Source organism: Cottoperca gobio, chromosome 19 (genome assembly GCF_900634415.1).
Source record: "Cottoperca gobio chromosome 19, fCotGob3.1, whole genome shotgun sequence".
NCBI classification, from domain to species: domain Eukaryota; kingdom Metazoa; phylum Chordata; class Actinopteri; order Perciformes; family Bovichtidae; genus Cottoperca; species Cottoperca gobio.
The window spans coordinates 9472813-9498567 of record NC_041373.1 but is presented as its reverse complement, the minus strand read 5'-3'; the positions used below and the strand labels follow the sequence as shown (position 1 = coordinate 9498567).

The following is a 25755-nucleotide window of genomic DNA, read 5'->3' as shown; positions in this document are numbered from 1 at the left end:
CACCGTTTGGAAAAGCCTCCCCACCAAATACATATGAAAAGTTCTCTTTTAAAGCTTTTATTAGTTTCTAACTCCGGGAAAGTGGGAAAAACTGAAAGAAAACCCAAATCTGCTGTATGTCTGATCTCTTTAACCAAATCACGCTCAGTTAGGCTATTATATGTGATCTTCTTTTGATAACTCTAATAACTAATGTCCTATTTCTTCACTTCCATTCACAGAGCCTCCCCTGAAACCGCTCGCAGCCCCCTGGGGAGGCCCGCCTCCCACTTTAAAAACCTTTGATATAGATAATAATACTCTGAAGGGCCACGCTGCACTACGAGCATTATAACCCTTTTTCTTTTGATACTTTAAGTACATTTTGACTGAAGGAATTTTTGTTCCAACTTGGTTTTTCTGCACTGCAGGTATTAATAATTCATTAATTACCTACTGCTATTTGTCAAACCTGTGAAAATCCACACAGGTGTTTTTCCATAAATTGGCAATAAGTTTACGCCCCAACATTGATACTTAATTTATTCCATCAACTGCAGATTTACAAATATTCAGCCATGTCCCAAAAGCTGAGTCATTTATGCTCATTATAAACCACTTATTCTACAGTTTTCAATAAACAGGCCAATCCTCTGCAGCAGGGGTTTCCTCTGATCCCCTTTCTTCAGAGAGGAACGCGTTCAAACAAAAGAAAAGATTAACAAAGCTCATGAGTGACTGAGAGCAGCAGCTAAGCAGATTTACTTTTCACTTACATGGAGGCAATACATCCTTTGTAAGCAATCTTTGTACTTACACAATCCATTACAGCGTACCCTTTGCATATTGCATAATCACCCTTATTTGGTGGCTTTAAAGGAATAGTTCACCCCCAAAATGTTTTTTTTAATATCAGTTACTCGGCCCCGTGTTACCTTTAATTCTTGAATAAACTTTAGTTTTTCTCACACGGTGAATGAAGAATTCAAAACTGAGAAAATGACATGCAAATGATCATTGTTTGTGTGAACTGTTCCTTTAACATTAACAAACCAAGAAGTGTATTATTCCATAACACAGAAAGGAGAGGCCACACCCACACTGAAGGCTCACCAGGTATATGTTTTAATACTCAACCATGATTCAGCACATTACACATTACTCAGCTGACGGGTTTCACGCGGGTAAAGTAAACTCTTTACACCGCTCCCTCGCCGTCCAGCCTCAGACACACAGTATTTACATTAACCTACAGGCTCTGCATGATAAAACATCAATTCTCAGGGAGGAAGTAAGTGATAAGATTGAGTTAATGTACAGGATTATAACAACGGGCGTCGGACAGGTCCATGTTGGAGAAACAGCAGCTGCAGGTTACAAGATGCTTCACGACACAATGGTTCACAGGACATCAAAGCACAAGTCAAGTCCGTACACTTATAGCAACAGTATAAAAAGAACCAGCAGGGACATGTTATCTGACTGGGGGAGGGGAGAGAGGGGGGGGCTATGAAAACAGAGCAATGTTGCCATCTTCTGGTGAGATCGCACATCAGCTCGGAGTACAATAGAACAGACAACATTTAACTTTGAGAGTTCAGCTATCTAATTCAGTCAAGAATGAATGCAATAACACAGACTATCTAATCTCAGGAGTATCTATCTATCCATCTATTTATCTATATAGAGCCATCGGCTGGAATCAGTACAAAAAGATATTTAAAGAGCCGACAGTCAGCTTCCAATGGCTTTGAGAGGAGAGAATTGTCCTGTACAGTTTTAAAAGGACCACATCGATGTTTTTGCAAGTTTTTAGCGCCTTAACTGCAAATTACATACACTTGATATAACTGCTGATGAAACCATATTGTATTGTGTTTGTTTGTTTTGAGTTTCCAGTTTTCCCTTTGGAATAGAAATCAATCAGCAGAGTCTTGATTGAGTTGTGTATCCCATCACGTCTGCAAGATGTTTTTCTCCATTGTTGTAGTGAGGTAATGCATTTTAATTGATCTGAGAAAGAATGCACTGCGGTTCCCCCTCAGTCATCATGGGACTTTGAGAAAAACAAAATGCGGATTCAACATTTATTGTGATGGATTCCGCAAGTTCTGTGAAATCAATGGAAACCAACAGCTTCCTGGAAAGTCAGGGAATACTTTTGAGAAGAACACTCCTGATGCTTAAGTGCGCGAGGCTCTCTACATCGTGCGTGTTTGTCGTACGCTACCACTTTCTAATACAACCTCCTTTCTAAAGGGATTATATAAGATGTAAGTCATGACTTTATTCATGGTTAATGTTGCTTTACGGCTCAGTTGAGAACTGAACAACTTCTGGTTTGCAAGGTTGTGAAGAATCTCTGGTCATTAATAGTCAGAGTTATACTTTATAATATCCAGTCTGCCGTTATAAATGTTAATAAGTCTTTAATAACAAAGTTCTGTTTGGAATAAGCCAACAGCAGAAGTTAGATGTTATTTATAAACCTGGCAACCCAAAAGTTGTTCTCAATAAATGCTTATAACTGATTTAATAATTACTAGTTAACCATTAATAAACATTTCAAACCCTTTTATAAAAGTGTGCCTTATTAGAAAGTGGTACTCATAACTCATAGGGTTAGTGCACAGATTTGTCTGAGGGTTTAGGTACAGCACTTTATTAACGTTGTGATTAAAAACAGTCAGCAGTAGTGTGATGGGAATAAATACACAAAATCACGAAGAATCTCTGGTATGGTCTTAGTTAAATAACTTAGTCGTGGGTCTAAACAGCACGTTCACCAGTTTAGGTATAAGAGCCTGAAGAGACCGGCCCTGTTGGAAAAAGCAACATCTGCATCGTGACATCTGATGCAGGAGTTTAATTCTGTTAATAATCTTAGAGGGACAATGATGATATACAGTCAGCTTTTATTCTAGATGTTCTGGTAATTAGTTAGTTGATGTTTCTTACTAAACACACAAAAAGACACACATTAATAGGTGAACTGTAGCATAGATTCTTGAGTGAACGTCTTAGAAATATCCCCAGAATATTTTTAACACTATTCTCCTTAAAATACATGCCATGCTGATTTTTTTTGATTTTCAGTTATCAGTGAAAGGCCTCGATGAGCATGCCAGGCTCAACCTAAACGTTGTCGACCCCGTCAGTCTTTGCGCTGCCTCTCGACAGGCTGTAACTCACATGTAAAGCAGCACATATCACCCACACACTCTGAAGGTCTGCACGCACTGCTGTACTCGTCCGACCAACCGCAAACACAACACTGGGTTCAGATTTGAAAATGAGCACAGAGACGGCCGCTGTACTGACCTAAGTTAGGAGCATCTTTCTTTTCTTTTAAAGTTGACTTTCGTCTTCCTTTAACTCTCCTTCCTCCTCCTAAGGCGGTCACATGGCACAGACGGTAAGCCAAAGACACGGCTTCGATCAGACCAGGATTTGTGCGTGTGTGTCGTCATCCCCTACATGGTGTGTGTGTATGTTAACGTGCTGATTGGTGTGTGAGTGATGAGCGTGTTTTTGTTTAATATCATTGATTTCATTTGTTTCCTGTTGATCGTGTGTATGTTTGAGCGTGCCGTGCGCATGGGAGTATTCATCCTTGCCCTCGCCGCGTGTGTGTGTTAGGTCATTGTCAACGTGTGTCAGATCTTCTTGTGTGTGTGTGTGTACGTGTACGTGTGCGTGTGCGTGCGGTTCCTCTGGAAGTGCTCGTGTGTCGATGACCTCCTCGATCCAGCTCCTGAAGCGGCTGACTCGAGTGTAGAGCGCAGGAGAGGAGGGGTCGGAGCAGCCGTAACCCCCGGCGACGACCCCAGTGAGGACCCATCGACCCGTCTGCCCCTGACACACCAGCCCGCCTCCAGAGTTGCCCTGACAACTGTCGTCATGGAGGAGGCTGGTGTCTGGAGGACTGCCGGCACACAGCGTGCCGTGGCTGGAGAAGCTGTCGCCATAATGCTTTTTACATTGCCATGGCGACATCAGAGGTACCCAGGATGCAAGAATTGAGTCTACGAGAGGATCAAAAGAGCGGCATGTCAGACATGAATTAACAATTAGTTATTCATTGATAAATTAACTGATGACGGTAAATGTAGATTGTATGGACCCAGTAGTAGAAGTGTAATGCTGCCCCTTATGTATATGAAACATGTGGCCAGGCGTTACACATTGCACCTTTAAGTAATTAGTAAGTGTGACTAAGTGTGTACGGCAGGGTGTGGGCCTCCCCTGAGACGAAGCTTGGAGAAAAGTAATTTAAAAAGTCATAGTATTGCATGTCATAAATAAAAGTCATAATATATTATGTCATAAAAAAGTACATAAAATATGGTCCGTCTAAGGCAGGGGTGTCAAACATGTGGCCCGCGGGCCAAAACCGGCTCGCCAGAGGGTCCAGTCCGGCCCGCAGGATGACTTTGCAAAGTGTAAAGATTAGTTGTTTTGATCATAAAGTAAAATACTGTTCCAGATACCTGTGACAAAATGTTTTGTGCCTTTGTAGACACACTGTGTCTATACGTATCTGTACGTTGTAACGCACATGTGTAAATGATGAACTGAAGCTTAATACTGTTGAAATTGCACATTTCTTTCTTAAGAAATTTCAGGTTCATAATGTTTTATAAAAAGATAGTTCATTAAATTTGAACATTATGCTCTGATGTTACTGGTCCAGCCCATTTGAGATCAAATTGTGCTGCATGTGAACCCCTGAACTAAAATGAGTTTGACACCCCTGCTCTAAGGCATTTCTGACTCCTGTATCTCTGAACTATCTCTTTAACCAAATCACACACTTTAGTCTCTTCCATGTGCTCTTCTCTTGATATTGAAAGTAATAACTAAAGTAATATTCTTTCACTTCAGCCTCCCCTGAAACAGTTTTAAAACCTCTGGTCAGTGATGCTCGCATGCTTACAGTGACAGAGTTAATATGCTGATGTTAAACAGCTAAGTTCAGTGTGTTAGCGTGTTAGCGTGCTAACTTTTGCTAATTAGCCTCAAACACGTCTAATATATTTTTAGATACATTGTTTGATGTTTAAAAAGACATTATTGAAGAAAACACATACCTGGTCCTGTCCAACTGGCGGTAACCATGACAATGCAAGAAGATGGAGTAATCCCCCCTGACACTGCGTCTGTAGCAGGAAGGCATGCTGCGTTGGTGTTGGGGTCAAAGGTCAGACACTGACCCTTGGTGCTGGGTAGCTTCAGCAAAGCCAGATCGTGACCTCCACTCTGACCCTTGAACTTCCTGTGAACCACCACCTGCTCCGGGGTGAGCGTCTGCTCCGACGCCCCGACACGCACCACGTACCTGGACGGGTCGCTGCCAAACCTGCAGGAGGGAGGAGAGGAGAAACTGAAGGTGGATTCAAGTATTTGTGTGTCATGGTGTTCGGTGGTCCCACTGAAGATGCCTCCAGCGTAGGAATCTATTTATAGTTCAGCGTCGGACTTACCTGCTGACACAGTAGGCGGACGTCAGAGCCCAGCAGGGGCTGATCAGCGTCCCGCTACAGAGAGGACCGCCATCTTCTTCTTGAGACTGAAGCCACACTGACACCTGCCAGGGCCACGTGGTGCTGACGGACAACGGGAAAAGATCTCAATCAAAACTCCTTCTTTCCATGGACATTACACAGAAAGAAAGGAAATCTTTGATATTGTCAATTGTTCTTCTCCTTTACTTTATTTATGTGGTTTACCAGTATTATCATGTTTATAATTATTTCCTAATTTACTTTCTGTGATTTAATTTTACACTCTGTTTGTGTATTTGCTAGATAAACAGTCATTTTAATTCCCTTACTTGATCCTCCTGGAACACACTTAAATCATAGAGCCCGTTTTATATTGTAGTATACTAATTTTTACGTATTTCTAATTTAAATCTTTCCACATTTATTGTTTTTATATATATTGTAGTATAACGTATCTCATATTTCTTTTTTCTTATAATTTCTCTATGTTTATATATATTTCTATTCTAGATTGGGAACAACTCTATCATAACCCAATTTCCCATTTAATTATACATTTCAATATAACAAACTCATTGCAGTCTTTTTTCGTGGACATTTTATTATGTTGTACTGTGTGTACAGTATTCACATCGTCAGTGCTTCAGTCACCAGGATAAAGCCACAGATTTAGATATATTTTACTACCAAATGTCCTACCTGAGCGTGATTTCCTCCCCCTGGTTCCTCCTCTTGCTCTCCTCCACCAGCTTCCTCAGCCCACAGCTCAGCTCTTGAGGCTTGGCCTGTACCGCCGACTCCCGCGGCGTGACGTCACACCTCACCCCTGCATCCACCCGACGTCTGCAGCTCTGGATGCTCTGGCCCAGAGAGGGACACTCCCCCAGGAACTCCTCCTTCCCTGTGCACCTCACCTGGTCCAGGTGGATCGGCCCTTTGCCCTGACCGAACCCCTCAGCTGCTACTGCTCCACCGCTGAGGTGGGAGAAAAATGATTTACCATGAAATTGAATAAACACAGTTAGTTTAGCATTTTTCAGCCCTGACATGGTTATTACACAGAAACTAATAAGTGTTTCCAGGTAACAAATCACAGCGCTAAACATGTCATTTGTGCAGTGTTACCTTAAAACAAAAGGGAATGTTTGGAACATAGGGAGGAGGAACTTCAGCATAATAATGGCAATAATATGGTAGCCCATAAATGTCATCAAATTACCATTTATTCATTCAAATATTGCAATGATATAACCATTTACTGAAGACTTTCATGGAAACAAAACCCAGGATGGTTTTTCTTTTTTTTTCATGTTGAGAATAAATCGAACTACTAGCGCAAATACTGAAAGTTTGCAACATTTAAACTTTATTCTTTAAATGCAAAAAAATACCTGGCCCTTATACTTTTCTGTAACTATTTTATTGTTAGCAGGTTGTGATATTGTAACCAAAAATAATACTTTACTTTTACTAAATCATTTTGCAATTTCTCGTTGCCATCTTTAAATGTTTCCCTATTATTTCCCTTTTTATTATTTTCGTTTTACTTAAACTTCACTCTAATAATAATATTCAGTCTAAAGATATACCCATTGTTAATACCAAGCTATTACCTGGTTATACTTTAGTAATTACATGATATTACCTCTTTATTATCAAACTATTACCAAGATGTTCATAAATATGTTCTTTCTTGAGGTCTCAATACCAATTCTCCAATCTCCAGGCTGAGGCTGCCTGTATTCCTAAAAGTAGCGATTGGGTAAGTAATACTTTATATCACTGTTTTCTATTTACCCACATATTTTTCTATATAGTAGTTTTTATGAGAATTGTTATTTCTGGAGGATTTATGTGATTCATGATGATGTATTTAATATATGACTGTTTAATACTGATTGTGTTTCTAGTTTCTTTTCATAGAGTTTTGTGGTAAAACATCTGGAAGCTTTTATTGTGCAGATCTTTTGTCTGCATCATGCATATCAATACTAACCTGTGTCCAAGCTGTCTGCACACCACAGCTGCATTCAGGTCGTTCCAGCCTGAGTCACAAATACTTCCCCAGTCACCATGGAGATACACCTCGACTCGACCCTCCTTTCTGCTGCTGCCACCCACAAGACGCGCCAGGGGACCTGACAGGGGGAAAAAACACACAACCCTCATTCACATTCATGTTGGAGCACCTACATACTCCAGTCTACACACTCACTGAGAGAGTTATGTCCACTGACGGTGTTAAATGTCATCTGCAGCCTGGTGCCTCTTTATTCTGCCTCTATTCTCATTGTAATGGACCGTGTGTCTACAGGAGGGGCAGTAAACACCTCTTTATTCTCTCTGCTGTCAACATGTGGCATTTAAACTCTTTGGACAGAGAAAAAACAGCGGCACTGAGGTGACGATGCAGCGGCACAAAAGGAGACAGAACTGGTTTAATTTTCTCATAGATTAGATAAAAAACTACTTTGCATCTTGTGTTTGTTATATATTTGATAGAAATATGTATTTAGTGGAGCCTGATGTCATTTCTGCAAGAGTTTAATAAAGTAAAGTAAGCAGCTCGCAGCCTGGCATGTGACCAGCCCTCTGCAGGGACAGCTTGCCCTTTTGGAACAAAATTAATTATCGTTGCACAGTCTCCACACTTCTGCAGTGCAGTGCAATGATGCTATTGTTTTTGCTGGTTTCTTTCTTCCTTCCTTTGGACTTCTTACTGCAATTGCTTTCCAAATAACCTCAGTTTTTTACAAAATGTTACATAGCAGTCTGGCGTGCTACCAAACAACATATGATCAAAGGCTAGTTCTGCTAATTGTGGCGCAGTTAGCCAAGGCACAAGGAAGCAGAAAATAATTGCATGACATGCGTGTGACATACTATACTATGACTTTTTAATGAATGTTTTCATGGCATTATACTATGACTTTTAATGATGCTTTTTAATGATGCTTTTTAACAACTTTTCATGACACACAATAAGGAGGGGGTGAGAGCCTGAATAATGGTAAATTATTTAGGAGGCAGATTTCAGGACTATAGAAAATGAAAAGGTGAATTAGACTAGTTAGCACCCCATTTTGAAACATTATGCATGCCGGCCTTGTTCATCCTTGTCTCTTACCTGTGGAAGGTGCGACAACCGGCACTTCATTGGTTTCTTGACTGGATCGGCTCCTGCAGCGAACACCGACGTCCTCGCTGTGGGAGCAGTCAGTCCGGCCCCAGATCCCGTGTGGACAGTCCAGCAGGGACGTCTCGGATCCCTCACAGTGGACATCGTCCAGGAGGATCAGACCGACGCCCTCGCCGAAAGTCCCATCTGATACGACCTCCGCGTGACCCCTGAAGGAGGTTCAAGTGTTTACCCCGTTCGTACAGTGGACACCAACTCTAAAAGTTTTGTCTTTTTAGATTTCCTTTATTCAGATACAGATACTCAAAATAGAAAAGTGTGATAAAACACACAATACCTCGCTTTATTTAACCAAAACATCTCAGTTGTCTTTCATCAGGTAACCTTCATAACCTGATTAATAATAATTGAGCTTTTGCAGCTTACTAATAATGTCATTTTCCTTTTTTACCCCCGCCAAGGAAGTTTCGGTTTCTGGCTTGTTTGTCTGTTTGTCAGCGTTATTGCAGAAAAACTACTGGCCACTTTTTCATGAAACTTGGTGGAAGGGTGTAGCATAGGCCACGGAAGAACCCATGGAATTTAGGAGGCGATGTGAATCGAAAAATTAATTTGAATTTGCGTTTCATCGATCGTACATCTCTTGGTGTTTCCGTACCTGTAGCCCAGCTGTCTGCAGACGACCTCTGCATGCTGCTGTGCCCAGTGGTCGTCACACACCGTCCCCCAGTCGCCGTTGTGGAAAACCTCCACCCGACCCTCCCAGGGACTGTCTCCTCCAACCAGACGCACCACACCATCTGAAACAGATTCATATTGTGGCGGTTATAAAGTCTTTCGGGACCGTAAATGTAATTAAATGCGGGTGAACTTGAGGCAAGATTCCATTTGTACAGATGTTAACATTAATGTATCATTTTCAGATTCATTATTAATCTTGTATTACTCTGATGAATACTAGCTGCTATTTCATGCCAGTACACATGTTCCTCCTCAGCTCCCATAAATCCTGTTTCTGCTTGTCACAGAGGATGTTGCTGCTTCATGCAGTAATGATTTATTGATGTTCAGGGGCTATAAATAGCAGCTTCAAGCCTATCGGTGTGTACATTGGTGTGTGTGTGTGCATGTGTGTGTGTGTGTGTTCTGTACATGTACCTGTATAAGGGCTGCAGGAGACCCCAGCATCCTCCATGTGGTCACAGTTGTGCTGCTCCCAGTCGCCATGGGGACACTGATCCAGGAAGATCTCGTTTCCTGTGCACTTCACAGCATCCAGCAGGATCGGGCCAGAACCCTGACCGAAGTGAGCCCACGACCAGGCCTTCGCCACACCCCTACAACGTACAAGTACATTTCTTTACCTCAAATATGTCGACCTGATGATGCTGCAAGATGAAAAGTTAAAGGGTCATTGAAGTTATGTATGTATACAGTATATATAACATTTAATCCCGAGGGGAACATGAATTCAATTTCATTGCAAACCATCCAATAGTTTTAAAGATATTTCAGAAAAAGAAAACACACATGTCACCCTCGTGGTGGCACTAGAGGAGAAGTCAGAGGATCATCAAAGTCTTTAGGATACATAATCTGGGAATCATGAACGTCTGTATACATTTAATAAATAGTCAGTCTGGACCAAAATGTTGGATCGACAGACGTTTCACCTTCTCAGGTGCACACTGATGATACACCTGCGTACTTACTGGGTATAAACCTGAGTCCTCCCAGTTCTTACAAAACAAATCACAGAAATAGCAAAAGAAAAAATGATTGAATATCTAAAATAAATCATATCATCCAAATAAATAATGAATCGCCCCTACAAGGATGTTCGTGTGGTCATTATTTATTGATGCTGAAATGCTACAAAAAGCACTTGTGTGTGCTTGTTCTGGTCCGTGCATCTTTGCTCCTGCGTGCAGATGAACCTCGTGTTTAAGATGAAAGTAAAAGCACACAGTGGAAGCTGATGTTCTGCATCATACTGTAGATACTACTCTGCAAGCTTTATTATAAATATGGAGCTTCTTAAATAACATTTGGGGAAAAATGTTTAAAAACAATTAGGTAAAAAGGGGATGGGAAGATTATTTACTCATATGTATTGTTACTCATGTTGTGAAGTTGCAGAATTTAAAGAAGTCAAAAATCATATTTGTTGGCGAATTTATAGATACAATGAAATAAAATAGTTATAATCTTGTGTTTCATTTGGTAATTGTTTAGTTTTCTCTTGGTATGTGCCAAATATATATTTTTTTGTGTGTTTAAAATTGAAATCCCTTTTTTGTATGACTCATCTTGACCTTAGGGACATATTTATCCAATAAAATGAGATTGAGGGTATCTATATAACCCCACATATCATATAAAATGATAGTTATCTCGTGTAGTAGTACTAGAACAAAATCATAGTAGGACTCTGTTTGGATCTCAGTTGGCAAAAATGTGAGAACATAAAAAGTGTGTAAAGGTTTGACACACGTACATATTGCAGGAACTATCCAGATGGGGGGAAACAAATCACTTCATTTTGTCGGTAAGCGTCAAAACACAGTGTGCACCTGAGTGAGAACCTGTGCATCAGCATCAGCACATATAATATTTAGAAGCACAAACACAGATGGTGAGATGTCCCACTGTGTTAGAGGAGATGAAATGCAGCTTAATGTTGAACATGGGAGGAGTAATATATCTCTTCACAGCTTCATCATTCGTTTGAAAGTTGCCTCCTCTGCAGGGGATACACTTTGTGTGTGAGGAGGGAAACACCTTCACACATTCAAACACAATTTACCTCCACAGACGAGCTTAGCCGGGGTTTTCTTAGGTTTTCGACTAAGTTAAAGGAAAATAACAAAAACTCTTTGGTCCTCTGCACTTGATTATTAACAAGGAGGGTTTTCAAACTGAGGGTCATCCCAAACCAGCCAGGCAGGAGTGAAAGTAAACAATAAAACTATCCGATAACAAGTCTGAACCAGCTGACTTAGAGAACTTTACTCCCTCTAAAACAAAATGCAGTTAAGGATGGGCGATCTATCAGTATCCATGGTGACGTCATGGTGGCATATGTCTATTTATTACCCCCATTAAAAGGATGAGGCTGGTGGTATTCTGTACTTTTTTTATTGTCTATAAAACCTGTCAAAAGACTAAAACCAACTAAGAATTTATCTCACTAACAATAATTATCTGTGTGGTCAAAGCCCATTCCTCTGTGCCTCGGAGCTGTATTGTCCCGAAGCAATTACGAACACATAAATGAGTCACACTGTATGCACTGCAGTTTCTTTTTGAGTCAATCCCACATACACTGTCCTGAGTGTGTGCGCCGCTTCACTAATGAGGCGACATGTCGTGCAGCGGCTGCATATATACATCCTTGAACAGATAGACCTCCTCTTCCACTATATTAAGGAACAGAGGCGTCAGAATGCGTTATGGAGGTCACTGCATTAGCATACACTCCCACGACACAGACAACGTCGCCGCCAGTGTGTGTGTGTGTGTGTGTGTGTGTGTGTGTGTGTGTGTGTGTGTGTGTCCCAACCTGCCTACTGGCTTTGACAGCACTTCAATTGGATTTATCCGTTTACTGTGTGGACTAGGCCTTAAAGTCACAATTTAAGTCACATGATGGTATACTCTGGAGCTCAAAGAGCCACTTCATTAGGAACTGATCTTTTAACTTCTGCTCATCTGCTAGCTTCAGCCCTTTGATGTTATCACACACCTCTGATCCAACCAAAGATATGAGAAACCACACTAATGCACCAAAATGTGTATTAATCCGCAACTGAAAATAGTCCTCAACAAATGCCCTATTTACTCCTGTTTGAGTAATGTGCTAAAAACTACAGTGCTCAGCTGTTTGATGGCTTAAAAATGAAACTATTTATATTTGTGATTTATGTCTTCAGTAGGAACTAATGGGCTTCGGACCGAGTGGGGAAATCAGAAAGTGTTGTGAGACGGACTAACACATTGGTGGCTTTGGCCTTTAATGGGATTTGATGAGAAATGCCAGCCTTATCCTTTAATGCAGAGTACTCTCCACAGCTTTAAGTGTGATTTAATGTGCGAACCCCTAAATGCCACCACACATATGTTCACTTGGTGTGAAAAAGCCCTGCTGTACGTACCCGAAACCCATCTGTCTGCACACCACCTCAGCATCTCTGTCGTCCCACTGGTCGTCACAGACAGAGCCCCACCTTCCTGAGTGATACACCTCCACTCGACCTTCAAAGTCTTCCTCGCCTCCGACCAATCGCAGCGGAGGGCCACTGCCTGAGAGAGGATGTAGAAATATGCTCATGTAGGTCAAACAGCATCTTCCCCCCGTAAATTATTTTCTAAATTCTAATGAAATTCTCCTTCATTTGCATAACTGTAATTTAGCAAAATATTAACAAAGTAGAAATGCATAAAATATTACCACACAGTGTACTCTCAACAAAAATAAAGATAAATCTGTGTGTGTGTGTGTGTGTGTGTGTGTGTGTGTGTGTGTGAGTGTGTGTGTGTGAGTTGGGGGGGGGGGGGGGGGGGGGGGTGTCTGGTTGCCATGACACTGTGGAAGTCATACTGACCTTCCGGCGGTGCACACATCACTGCTGCCTCGTTTCCATGGCTACAGTCGCCGGTGACGAACGTCCTGCTCCGGCACTTACTTAGAGTGTTCTCGTCACCGCGGCAACCCAGACGCTCGTAGTGGAAGAGGCCGGAGCCCGAGCCGAACTGCGAGTGCTGCAACGCTGCGCCAATGTCACTGTTAAAGTGAGAATAGAAAAGTTTTGGCAGTTAAACATTTGTTCAGGATCATTTTTCTTCGTGTTTCTTGTTGTTATACCACTTTCCACCACAAGAGGCTGAAGTGCACCTTTACCCCATAATTATACTTCTCACTTTAAGTTGTTGGTTTTTACCTTCCCTTTGTTATACAATATAAAATACTGTACGATATAAAATATTGCAGATTGAAGTGGAGTCTTTCTCTTGATGCATACGTAACTTGATTACATAACTTGCTAACACACAATGTGTGCATTGAGGAATTAAAGCTCATCTGGAAGAAAACATGAATTATTGTAGTCCTTTTCCGAACATGGAGTAGCAGTGCACCCATGAAGTTAAGGAACTTGAAAGACGATCCTTGCAAAACCTTTTTCCACCCGTTCTTCAGTCATAAACACAGGAGAGGAAATGTATTTAGATCAGATGTACATCACGGCCATGAAACATCAATACTGAATGAGGACATTTTGTTTTTCTCTCACCCAAGGCCCAGCTGCCTACAGATGACACTGGCGTCTCTGTCTGACCAGTGAGAGTCGCACACCGCCCCCCACTGGCCGTTCAGGTAGACCTCAACACGGCCACTTCCAGAGGACGAGCTGCCAACCAGACGCGCCGCACCTAAAAAGTGTGAGACAGACAGTTTAATAATCACAAAACAACAAACAGCGTACAATAAATATTCACCTGCCATATTACAATTTCATAAATTATTAATTGTTAATTAAGATGCATTAACTGTAATGGTAAACATATCAGGAAGCAGTTGTCTGTTCTATCCAGCAGACACTGGGAAACATTAATATTAATTTTAACATATTGATGCCTTTTGTAGTTTATCTGTGTTTTATTTTAAATCGTAGGGCATTTTGTAACTCTCGCTTAAAGAAGAGCTATAAAAATAGAGCTTATTGTTATTATTATTATTATTATTATAAACGGTCCTGATCAGTCACATCCTGGTGGTCGTACCTTGGTGGCAGTCGCAGTAGGCCCATCCGATGGCTCCAGAGTTTTGTCTGAAGAAGCACCAGGGGTTGGACTCTCGGTCTGGGTTCCTGCAGTAGCTGTGGTCGCCCAGCCCTCGGCCCGGGTACTGCATGACGTAGTCTGGGAACTCTGTCCATTTCAGACAGGGGGCGCCAGAGTCCGTCTGAGACACGGTGCCGTTATAGTATCCCAACTCTGTGAATCCCTCAGAGCAGGACAGAGGCACTGCACAAAGAGAAGGAGGGAGGGGAGAGTTAATGTGGAGGAAGATGAGAGAATAAGATGTTTTGGATGAAAGAAGGAGGATTTGGGTCAGAGAGGACAATGAGAAGAAAAAGGGGGAAAGATTGTGAGAAGTGAGAGGAAAAAGAGGAATAGAATTGCTCTTATTCAAGTCACATTATCCCCATGTCTGTATTTTATCTGAGCATAAAGGCTTACATGGATGATTCTCATATGCTGTCCACAGCCACAGCAGGATCCTTCCTAATGCATTTACCACCGCTGATCCATGTTGAACTGGTGAAACTTCCATAACCTTAAACCAGCGCCCTCACTCAACATGCTGGAGATCAGCCACTTCAACTTATCTTCTCTGAGGACGAAAGAGTGAGAAGCTTAGACAGACTGAGAGGGAAACTGCAGACATCAAAGTGAAGCAAAATTAGGCCAAAAAATACAGAGCAGGTTTTATACTGCGGCCTATAAAAGCTTACATCCCACATTAATGAAGGGAATTATATAGCAGAATTTAACAAGCAGAGTGGTACATGTAAAAGCACCAGACACGCTAATGCACTGACTAGATTTATAGAAATAGGATGAGATGGACCATCACTTCGAGCGTGGAAGGGGGAGTTGTTGACTTGGACTTGGAGAGGTTGACGTCTATTGTTAAAAGCAAGCGATAAAGAGTTTGTTTGTATCTGAAACTCATTTGTGTATTTGGAAAATAAAACATCTATTACAGACGGAAAAGAAAATTAATATATAAAATGTGGGAGTATAGAGTCTGCCTTTCATTATTTAATGTATATTATTTATTTAAATTAGTATTATTAATGTCCTATTTGTTTGATTTAAAAGTCTGTGTGAATGGGTGATTGTGTATGGATGTATGTATGTGTGTGTCTTTCACGTTGGTTCCATCTTATCTTTAATCCTTCCGTCCCTTATTTGTTTCTTTATCTTGCATCCTTCATCTCCTTTCTTGTTTCCTTCATGTCCTTCATCAACTGATTCCCAAAACCAACAGTGAATGTTCATTTTGAATAGTAATGAAGTATTTTTTCCCCATGTGGATACGTTCTCTGAAGGATTTCAGTCTATCTCTGCTCACACCGAAACCTTAAGGGTTTTTGAGGTCAAGTGGCTACTAAACTATGATTAATGGCAGCGGTGCCTCAGTAACCAGCAACAGTCTTATCTCTTCGACACACACAGCTTGGCCATCCTAGAACATTATCTACGCAGTGCAACCCTCATGCCCACCTTGCACACTAACACACTCAAGATTTGCTGCAAAGTGACCGAGTGAGAAACACACACACACACACACACTACAATACAGTCACACACACACACACACACTACAATACAGTCACACACACACACACACACACACACACACACACACACACACACACACACACACACACATACACCAATTTGGAGGAAGATAAGAGGAAGAGCAGAAGGGGGAAGCAGTGAGAGAGTCGAAGAAACAGGAAATCAATCATTCAGAAATGTACAGAACTCAGAAATATATCCCCAAACAATAAATAATACAGAACACACTCAAACATTGGGCCCAAAAACAGCCCTCGCTAGTATCCAACCCTCAAAAAGACCTGTCCCTTTAAGAAACATGATACAGGAAGAATCTGAAAGTAAAGTTATTTCCTGGAAATCAACCAGGATCTTCGTCGTCATTATTTCTCCTTACAGACCAACACCAACAGACGTAAGTAGTCATTACTGAGTCAAACCTTCACTATAAACACATAAGAAGTGTTATCTATGGTTTGTGTAGTTTGTGGTTTCATCCCACTCGCTGCTACTTGAGCCTTTTTGTTGGGAAATGCAGCTTTCTCAAGCACAATTAAAAATGCGTTGTTGTGGTTTGCAAAATGTTCTAATAACAAGGTCCATTTAATCTCACATTACATGATCATCAGCAGCAGATCGAGTTTGTGTTTATGTGAATTTCCGTTTTTGTTTTAGTTTTTCAGAAATGGCCTCCGGAAACAGCCTCTTATCTGAGGAGCAGTTGCGTTGTCCCATCTGCCTGGATGTGTTCACTCGACCAGTCTCCACTCCGTGTGGACACAACTTCTGCATATCCTGTATCACGTCTTACTGGAAGGACATACCAGTCATCACGTGTCCGATCTGTAAGGAAACTTTTGCAACGAAACCGGACCTCAAGGTGAACACATTCATCTCGGGGCTTGCATTGCAGTTCAAGTCGCTACAAGTGACCGACGCTCACATGTTGAGCTCGGACCAACATCAGGCTCGCAGCAGTGGAGCGGTGCTGTGTGATATTTGTACTGAGCAAAAGGCTGTCAAATTCTGTCTGGAGTGTCTGACTTATTACTGCAACGTCCATCTAGAGCCTCACCACAGAGTCGCTGGCCTGAAGAGACACACACTGATTGAATCCTTGGCGAGCCTGGCGGACCGGATCTGCAGGAAGCACACCAGACTCCTGACGTTCTGTAGAAACGACAGCGTTTTGCTGTGCGACGTCTGCACCGGTTCGCACCACGTGAACCATGATGTCGTTCCTGTGCAGCAAGCCTGCGAAGAGATAAAGGCCCAGGTGGAGAACGCTGAGGTCGAAGTGCAGCAGATGATCCAGGGAAGGCTGCAGAAGGTCCAAATCATGAAGGGGTCAGTGAGACAAAGCAAGATAGAAACCAAAGATGTGATAGCGAACAGTGTGCAGGACTTGATGGCGCTGATCTCTGCGATCCAGGAGAGCAAGACGGAGTTTGCGAAGGTGATGGAGGAGCAGCAAAAGGCAGCAGAAGAACAAGCAGATGGGTTTATTAGAGGTATGGAGCAAGAGATCACGGAGCTGCGAAAGACAATGATGAAGCTGAGGGAGCTGAAACAGACTGAAGATCAGCTTTGTTTCCTCCGGAGCTTCCCAAGTTCAGTCCTCCTGCCACACACAATGGACTTGTCCACTGTCAGTTTTAACAGCCAAGTGGAGATACATGAAATGCAGAAATCTGTGAGCAAATCAGTGTCTCAACTGCGAGTGATGCTGAATAAAATGAACACAGAAATACGAAACTTCTCTGACGGCACAGACACTTCAACCGATGCTACGCTGAGATATATGCAGCAGTATGAGGTGGAGGTTTTGCTCGATCCGGATATGGCTCACCCTCAACTCATTTTATCTGCTGACAGGAAACAGGTACGTTACAGTATTACTTCAGATGTAAACTGGAACCCGAACATGTTCGCAGTTCTGGGACAGAGAGGCTTCTCTTCGTGTAAGTTTTACTTCGAGGTGTTCGTGGGTGGAAAGACTGAATGGAATCTGGGCGTGACCAACAAGTCGAGCCAGAGGATGGAGATGTTCGGATGTGGAATCTGGGCCATTTGGTTCAAAAAGGATAAGTTTGAAGCCTACAGTTCTCCAAACGTGCCGGTGCACTTTGGGATAGTGGAGCGGGTCGGTGTGTTTGTGGATTACGACGGAGGGCAAATTTCTTTCTATGACGTACAGACCGCAAAACCCATTCACTCGTTCACTGAGTGTGTCTTTACTGAAGAACTGCTGCCGTTCTTAAATCCTTGCGATGATGAATATGGTTCAAACTTGGGTCCGATGATAATTGTTCCCGTCAGTCGTACGGAGTGAATGGAAGTTTCAGAGTTCCACGGAGGTGATCTTTGATAATATGAAACTGATGTGTTTGATTGCAATAAATAGTAAATATTAAATAAGTAATGAACTAGGTGAAGGGGATGCTTAGAAGTGTGAAGACTATCACACATTAATTAAGTGATGGTGTTTATGTTTGAAAATCTTAAAACTTAAAAAAACACTGTTATTCATTTATTTTAATTCTGACCTGAAGGGTGTGGCTTTTCTTTTTTATGTTTTCTGTGAGCTGGGTAATATGACCAAGCAGTTGCATTGTATTGTGTGTTGTTGTTTTGTATTGTACTCCTATAACATGGCACTGTTACCCACAACTGCTTTATCACTGCTGTCAATTTGTCAATATCAATAAACAAAGTTCATTTAAAAAAATGACTTGTTTCACTATTAGATTAATTTGATCCAAAAACATTTGGAAAGTCTAGAAGAGCTGACCTTTGACCCCTTCTGATAATAAATAATTGTATATACTGAACCATAATATCTTTAGGGTACTCTAAACTGTGTTATGCAATGTCAAACATTTATTGCTTGATTTTCACATGTGATCCTCTATAATTAAAGAATGAACCTGTTAATTGTGTAATATTATCATGTTAGTTTCAGGGCTCTGCTTTTGTACAATAACTTACTGGAACACTTTTAATGTTATGAGTAACAACGGGGCTTTTCCTACTTGACATGTGAGTTCTTATGTTGATTTTGTTTTTTATAATAACACAGAATGTACGTCTTGTCACTAGAGTTAAAAATACTTTTAAAGCTATATATGATCTGTAATGGATATTAAACTTTTATAGCCAGCTTGATGAAATTTTAATAAAGTAAAAAAGCATTACGCAACATTTTCACTGTGTCATTTCTATCTGCAGGGAAAATAAACATGTCTTGTATCATCACTCTGCGTCTTTAACTTCCCCTCTTCGATACTTTAAATGTCACCTCCTCCCTGGTCATGTATGCCTCATTCATGTTCGTTTATTCATCTCAACACCCGCAGCATTCAGACACACACACACTACACTTCGTCGATAACACCCTCCTCATTGCCACGACAACGGTACTCTGCCCATCGCCATGGGAACACTCAGTCTCACTGCTCCCATAATCCGTTTCCCAGCCACAATGAGTATTTGACACGGTTCACACTCGGAGGCTTGCTGTATGGGGGGTGGGTGATGTGTAGAAACGGCATCTTCTACACAAAATATACACATTAATATAAATACGGAATTTGGGAGAATTGCTGTTTTTCACAATTACAGTACACATATTGTGTCGCACATACAATCTTGTGCAACAAAGGAGAGCATGAGGGATCAGGCGAGCGTCTCGTGCAACATTTGCTGAATTCTCTTTCTTGTTATCAGGTGCAAATCTTGTGTAGAGGTGGTTTACACGTGATCTAGCTGGTTGAGCTGTTTTTTGAGTTTAGGGGAGAGGTGTGTTTGTATTTCCATGTCATTGCAACACACGGATGTAAAAGCACTGACATTTCTGCGATGAAAATGAGTCTGGGAAGGAGGAGTTCCTCGCCCCACCCCCCCTACATGGCCTCTTCCCTACACCTCTCAGGGATGTAGCGAAATGAGAGAAAAGATGGAAATTAAACACAGAGGGGTTGCTGGCCGGAGGGAGGAGGAGAGCTACGACCGAGAGTGGGAGCAGGGCTTAGGCGGGTGGATAAAATAAAGAGAAGAGGCGTCAACAGAGGGGTTTGAAGAGCGTCTGAGTCAGAATGTGGGTTAAACTGGAGGGGGGGAAACAAAGACAGAACAGAAGGGAAGAGATGGTGTAGGAGGAGAGGCCGGATGGAGGGACGCTTGATTTATAGACGGGATGAGAGTGCTGTGTTCGGAGCATCACCTCCCACTCACCTGAGTTCTGCACTTCGTTTAAGTAACTGTCCTCAGCCACAACCTGCAGACAGGAAGAGAGATGCAGCCAGTTAATAATCTCTAATATAATGTTATTAATACAAACGCAGACAACACAGACTGCCGAGGTTATGTTTTCTGTTCCTTTTGTCAGTTAATTAGCAGAATATCCCAGAGACTTTGGGGGAAAATTAGGCATTGGGCGCATGAACATGAAGTCATTAGAGGGAAATAAATCTCACTATTGGTGACAAATACGTTTCATGATCCACAAATAAAAACAAGCTTTTGAAATGTGTTTTTATGATGATTTGTGAAGGAATTATGGTGATCACAAATGCTCCAATCCACATCACAAATTGTCACACACATTTGTAAATCTGGATTTTCTTTGTGGATCATGAAACTCGCATGTGTCACAACAATTGATACTTCTTTCTCTCCATATTTAAAAAGCACAAGAGCACTAAAGGAATAGTTTGATATTTTGGGAAGTACAAATGTTCACATTCTTTTTCGCCATTCATTTTGACATTTGAAGTTGTTGATGTTTTTACACTTTGATTAGTGTACAGATTAAACAAATAAGATATAACAAGTTTACTAGCGAGCTTTACGTGTGCGAGTACATGGATCTTGTTCGCTTCATGTTCAGCGTACAGACATGAGTCGTATCAATCTTCTCATCTAACCACTGATAAGAAATCAGTGTAAATATCAACAATTTGACTCATAACTCCTGAACCATGAGGTGTACAGACAAGTACTCGTATATGCAGTAGTATTTCTATCTTAAACATATTAATAATGTCCAAGAAAAATAGTTTTTGAATATTTCATACTGTTTTTACTTGTTACTGGGTACCAAATTCTTGTTGTGGGCATTTAACATAAACAACTCTTGAATATAATAAGTCCTCAAAGCTTATTGACAAAATAGTAAATCTTTTTTTTGCAGCTCTGTAACAACATCCCACTACTCCCACCTTTGCTCCTAACAGAAACCGATATTATTCTCACATTCACAAGCAGCTTTGTCTACATATAAAGGGTTTGGAATAACTGACCAGAGCTGTCATTGTTCTGGTGAGGCCATTGTAGTTGTTGTCCATGTTGTTTCAGTATTACGACTCAAAGCTCATGAACACACCAAAATCAGAAGAACGACTTCGCAACTCGGGAAATGGGACCATCCGAGGAGCACGTGAACGCAGCATTGACCTTGGCGGAGGTCTGTGTTCTCTGATTGCAATTCTAGTTCTTGAGTATGAAGTACTCTCAGGGCAAAGTCACAAACAAGAGAATAAAGAAAGTGCTGTAAACTGAGGAGTATTTTCACAATTTACTCGCATTTGTGGATGACTTTATTCATTAATGACAGTGATTACCAGTCAAAGGAAAAACTGTAACAAGTAAAAGCCACCCAGGTGTGAGAGCGTAGCTTACAGTAAACACACTCTAATAGTACCAGACATCAGATCATATCTCATATCTGACAGCAGAGCGTCTGTTTCATTTTCAGAAATCAGGTCACACCTCTACACAGCGGGGCACCTTGCAGAAGAGGGGAGGACACACACATGTGCGTCACACACACACACACACACACACACACACACACACACACACACACACACACAGTGCTGCCGTTTTAAGGGCAGTGAAATACGACACATATCAACTTCACACAGGTGATTTCTGCTCTCCAGTTGTCTCTCTCTGACAACACACACACACACACACACACACACACACACACACACACACACACACACTTGGTACGCACATGCAAACACCTCCCAGAGGTCTCCGCTCAGTCTAATGATATTACAGCAGGAACAGTGACCTGCGGTAGTGAACATGGGTGCTGATATCACATCAATCATACGGCTCGATTACAGCGCTAGTCAGTTATGACACTCTCACAGCTGCGTCCCGTGCTTGGCCACGCACACACACACACACACACACACACACACACACACACACACACACACACACACACACACACACACACACACACACACACACACACACAGACACAGACAGGAAGAAACACAGAAGCATGAGTCCATTTCTGCTCTGGGTGAGGAAACATTAATACATGATAGAAAACTGATGTTTTTAGTTCTAAACTATAGAAACTGAAAGGTTTTTATGTTTGTCTACAGTTAATTTGACTCTTTTATGATTTGGGCATCGCGCCTGGAGTTAACCTCAAAGGGGCCCCAAACCTGTAAAAGCACAATTTGTGAAAGGTAAAGTGCTTTAAGTTGTGCTTTCCTGCTGTATAGCATTACATTTAAACTTCACAACATATCATTTTCTTGTGCCCGATCACACCAGAAAGTTAGACATCAAAATTCATTCACATATTTTACAAAATCGGTAAAAAGCTTTGTGACGTAGTGACCAATTACAGTAAACACTAAATTGAAGCAGATGTATTTGTACCATCTACTCCTGTCTCATGACAAACCAGCTCTTTTGTGTCCATCATTTTTTCATGAAGCTTAATCTGACCTATTCAAAAAAATACTCAGTTTTCAATTATAGAAGAGGAAGAAAATTGGCCAAATGTTTCATTTTAGAGGCTGGAACCAGTCATCTTTTTGGTATTTTTGCTTAGTAATGCTCCCTGGCAGCATTTATTTCATTTTATGAAGTGCTACATACAGTACAAAGTGCAGGACTTTGACATTTTAAGCTTCACATCCTCAGTCAGTCTAATGTCAGTACATTAAGCACGTCCTGTCTCATGCTTCAAGTCACTTCAACACCATGATCTTTCCCTCAGCTTAACCAAGTATGAGTGTTTAAACATAACCATGAAAAAGTAAATACATGCTTTAGTAGCTACGAGTGGATATTGTATTGCAAAAATAAATATTGTCTTGAAAACGAATAAAATACATTTTCAGTGAATGTTTTACTAAATATGTTCAGAATCAACATTTTGCCTCTTGGTGGATTTGTTAATTAACAACATTTTCTCATGATGTTGATGTTAGAAGTACATAATGTCACTATTAAAGTCAGAGACAGGCTTTGTGGATTTGCGTCGAATGTATTCAGCAGATACAGAAGGTTCTCTACGCTGGTGGACTCACATTTATACGAGTGTCCTCCAAGAAGAACGACAGCAACTTTCCAGCAACGTTCAAGGGACAAAGCCCTCGAGTGCTCGCAGTAGTTATGACGGGAGCAAAGGAAGAAGGCGCGACGGATTCTTTGAAGTAGGGCTAGGGCAAAATATCGATATCGTGATACAAGACTAAATATCGTCTTAGATTCTGGATATCGTAATATAGTGTCGTCTTGTCCTGGTTTTAAAAGGCTGCATTGCAGTAAAGACATAGATTTAGTTCTGTTATTTGCCTTTACCCACTTAGTCAATATTTCCACATAACTGATGATTTTTAATTAAATATCTCATTGTGAAAATATTTTGTGAAGTTAACCCTCTCAATGTCAATATCATGGTATTTGGTCATAAATATTTTCATATTTGATTTTCTCCATCTCGCCCAGCGCTACTTTAAAGCACGATCAGGATCGTTCCCGAACCCTAACCAAGTACTTCATTATTGTAATGAAGACAAAGGTCTTCTAACCTTAACAAAGTAATCATTTTAACCTAAACCTAACCAAACCTTAACCACACATGTTTCACATCATTGATTTTTTAACAGTGATTTGTAACATGCCGATAGAGGCATCAGTTCAGAAGGATTGATGTGTCGTTCTGGTGGACCAACAAAGTATTTTGTCATTTGATTTGGGAGGACTTGATGGTTTATACACATTCATGCCAATTTATTTACATAATTTCCTTGCAAAGGGTGCACTGGAGTGGGGCCCAAAGACACCTTGATGGAAGATCCGGCTATGTTTGGAACGTGAAAGCAGAGTGTGCATGTTTCAGACGAATGCTGGCCATCTATGTTCCAGATATTTGGTGAACATCTTTGATGTTTTGTTGTGATGTTATGTAGCCTCCTTCTGCATTCAGGATTCTCCTGATGAAAAGATTTGTCTAATGAAGTTGAAAAATGTAAAAGCTGAAATTCATCTGCAGTGTGCTATTTGTGCTACATGCACGGCTGCTCCCAGTGTTAGTGGGTCTAATTAAATCCTGCACATCACTGTACTCCATTAATGACTTCTTCACAGGCAGCTCGCACGTTAACACAACACACACTTACTACAACACAAGAGATGAGAAAATAAATAAATGTATGAAGCATTAACTGATTGTTTAGCGACATGCATACAAAATATCACCTTTTAACCATTTTTGTCTTATAAATGACTGAACCTGACTTCCAGCTGAGACTTGGGGTGCTGTGACTCACACCTCACAACACCACCTGCTTCACTAGTTTCCGGCTTCAACATGTCTGAACTGACTGATGTGCGGTGACAAGCTTCAACAGCGCGTACCGGGTTCAATCCACCAAACCGCCGATAGTTTCCTCTCATGATATCTCGCCGAGGGGGCTGGAGGAGAGAGGGAGCGGTGATTGAGACCAGGCATGACCGTGCGCGTGCATGTGAGCCCGCCTAATTGCACAATGCGCTTTGATTGCGCCATTAATTGGCTAAAAGACAGACTGGATGTGTTGGGTGCTCTTTAAACGCCCCGACCTGCACCTACTTTGTTGGAAAATACACCCTGAATAAATCACTGGTGGGTTTATTTGTAAAGCATGAAAGACATACACGAGTAAGTCTTTAAAAATTGGTTGCATTGCCTGGAATTCTGCTTATCATTTTTTATTATCAATCTAATTATCGACCTACTTTTTTTTGTCAAATGCAGCTCAGATCATCAAAGCGTGACTGTCACAGGACATGGCTCATAAAGGGATCATTAAAAAAAGAAATCAGGCTACATTGCGAAATCAACATCACCATCATCACACAGGAGTACGTACCTCCGCCAACAACGGCAGCCAGAGGCAGGCGGTTCCGATCAAGCACAGCATGTCCCGGCTGGTTAGAGCCATCCTTCCCGCCCGGTGTGTCCGTGTCATAGCCAGAAAAGCCGCCGCTCCACTCCCATCTCTGAGTCCAACCTGTCCGCGAGGTGAGCTGTTACCCTCCGCTCGTCCCGAGCTGCTGCTGCTGGAAGAATGAAACGTGGTGTGTGATGATGATGATGATGATGATGTACGTGCGAGGTTTTACGCACAGAGGACAGGGTGCGGCACTATAAACGCTTCATGGGATGGAAAACACACACACACACACACACATCGATTAAATCCTGGGTGAAATAGTGTTGAGCTCTGCAAAAACCTGATGTCACAAGCCTCCCCCTCCCCCTCCCTCTTTCTCTCTCACACACACTTTCTCTCTATATTTGTCAGCTTCATTGATGAATTGTTGAATTTGACTTTGTTTTTTTGCAGGTTAATCACTTATATATTTAGATTTGGTCTATGCGGACAATTTGGCAAATGACCTCTTCTGCTGATGAATGAATGTCACTAAATTCACCTGCTGACACAGTCAAACATCTAGACTGGTGTATGAAAATAAATGAGCAAT

At 41.5% G+C, this 25755-nt stretch overlaps 2 protein-coding genes across 2 annotated transcripts; one reads left to right on the top strand and one right to left on the bottom strand.

Moving 5' to 3' along the window:
• Positions 1 to 1081: 1081 nt before the first annotated feature.
• On the bottom strand, positions 1082 to 25428 carry LOC115024573 (neurotrypsin-like). The gene is made up of 14 exons (XM_029456302.1): positions 25140 to 25428; positions 20203 to 20245; positions 14404 to 14646; positions 13914 to 14052; positions 13227 to 13405; positions 12777 to 12924; positions 9781 to 9959; positions 9281 to 9422; positions 8611 to 8831; positions 7480 to 7621; positions 6183 to 6458; positions 5463 to 5585; positions 5070 to 5338; positions 1082 to 4004 (listed from the first exon to the last, which is right to left on the bottom strand). The coding sequence occupies exons 1-14, from the start codon at positions 25236 to 25238 to the stop codon at positions 3418 to 3420; spliced, it is 2790 nt and encodes a 929-aa protein (XP_029312162.1). The 5' UTR covers positions 25239 to 25428; the 3' UTR covers positions 1082 to 3417.
• Positions 16074 to 19224, top strand: LOC115024574 (E3 ubiquitin-protein ligase TRIM39-like). Its single transcript, XM_029456303.1, has 2 exons — positions 16074 to 16384; positions 16645 to 19224. Exon 2 carries the CDS (start codon positions 16655 to 16657, stop codon positions 18299 to 18301), a length of 1647 nt encoding a protein of 548 aa, XP_029312163.1. The 5' UTR covers positions 16074 to 16384; positions 16645 to 16654; the 3' UTR covers positions 18302 to 19224.
• Positions 25429 to 25755: the final 327 nt, after the last annotated feature.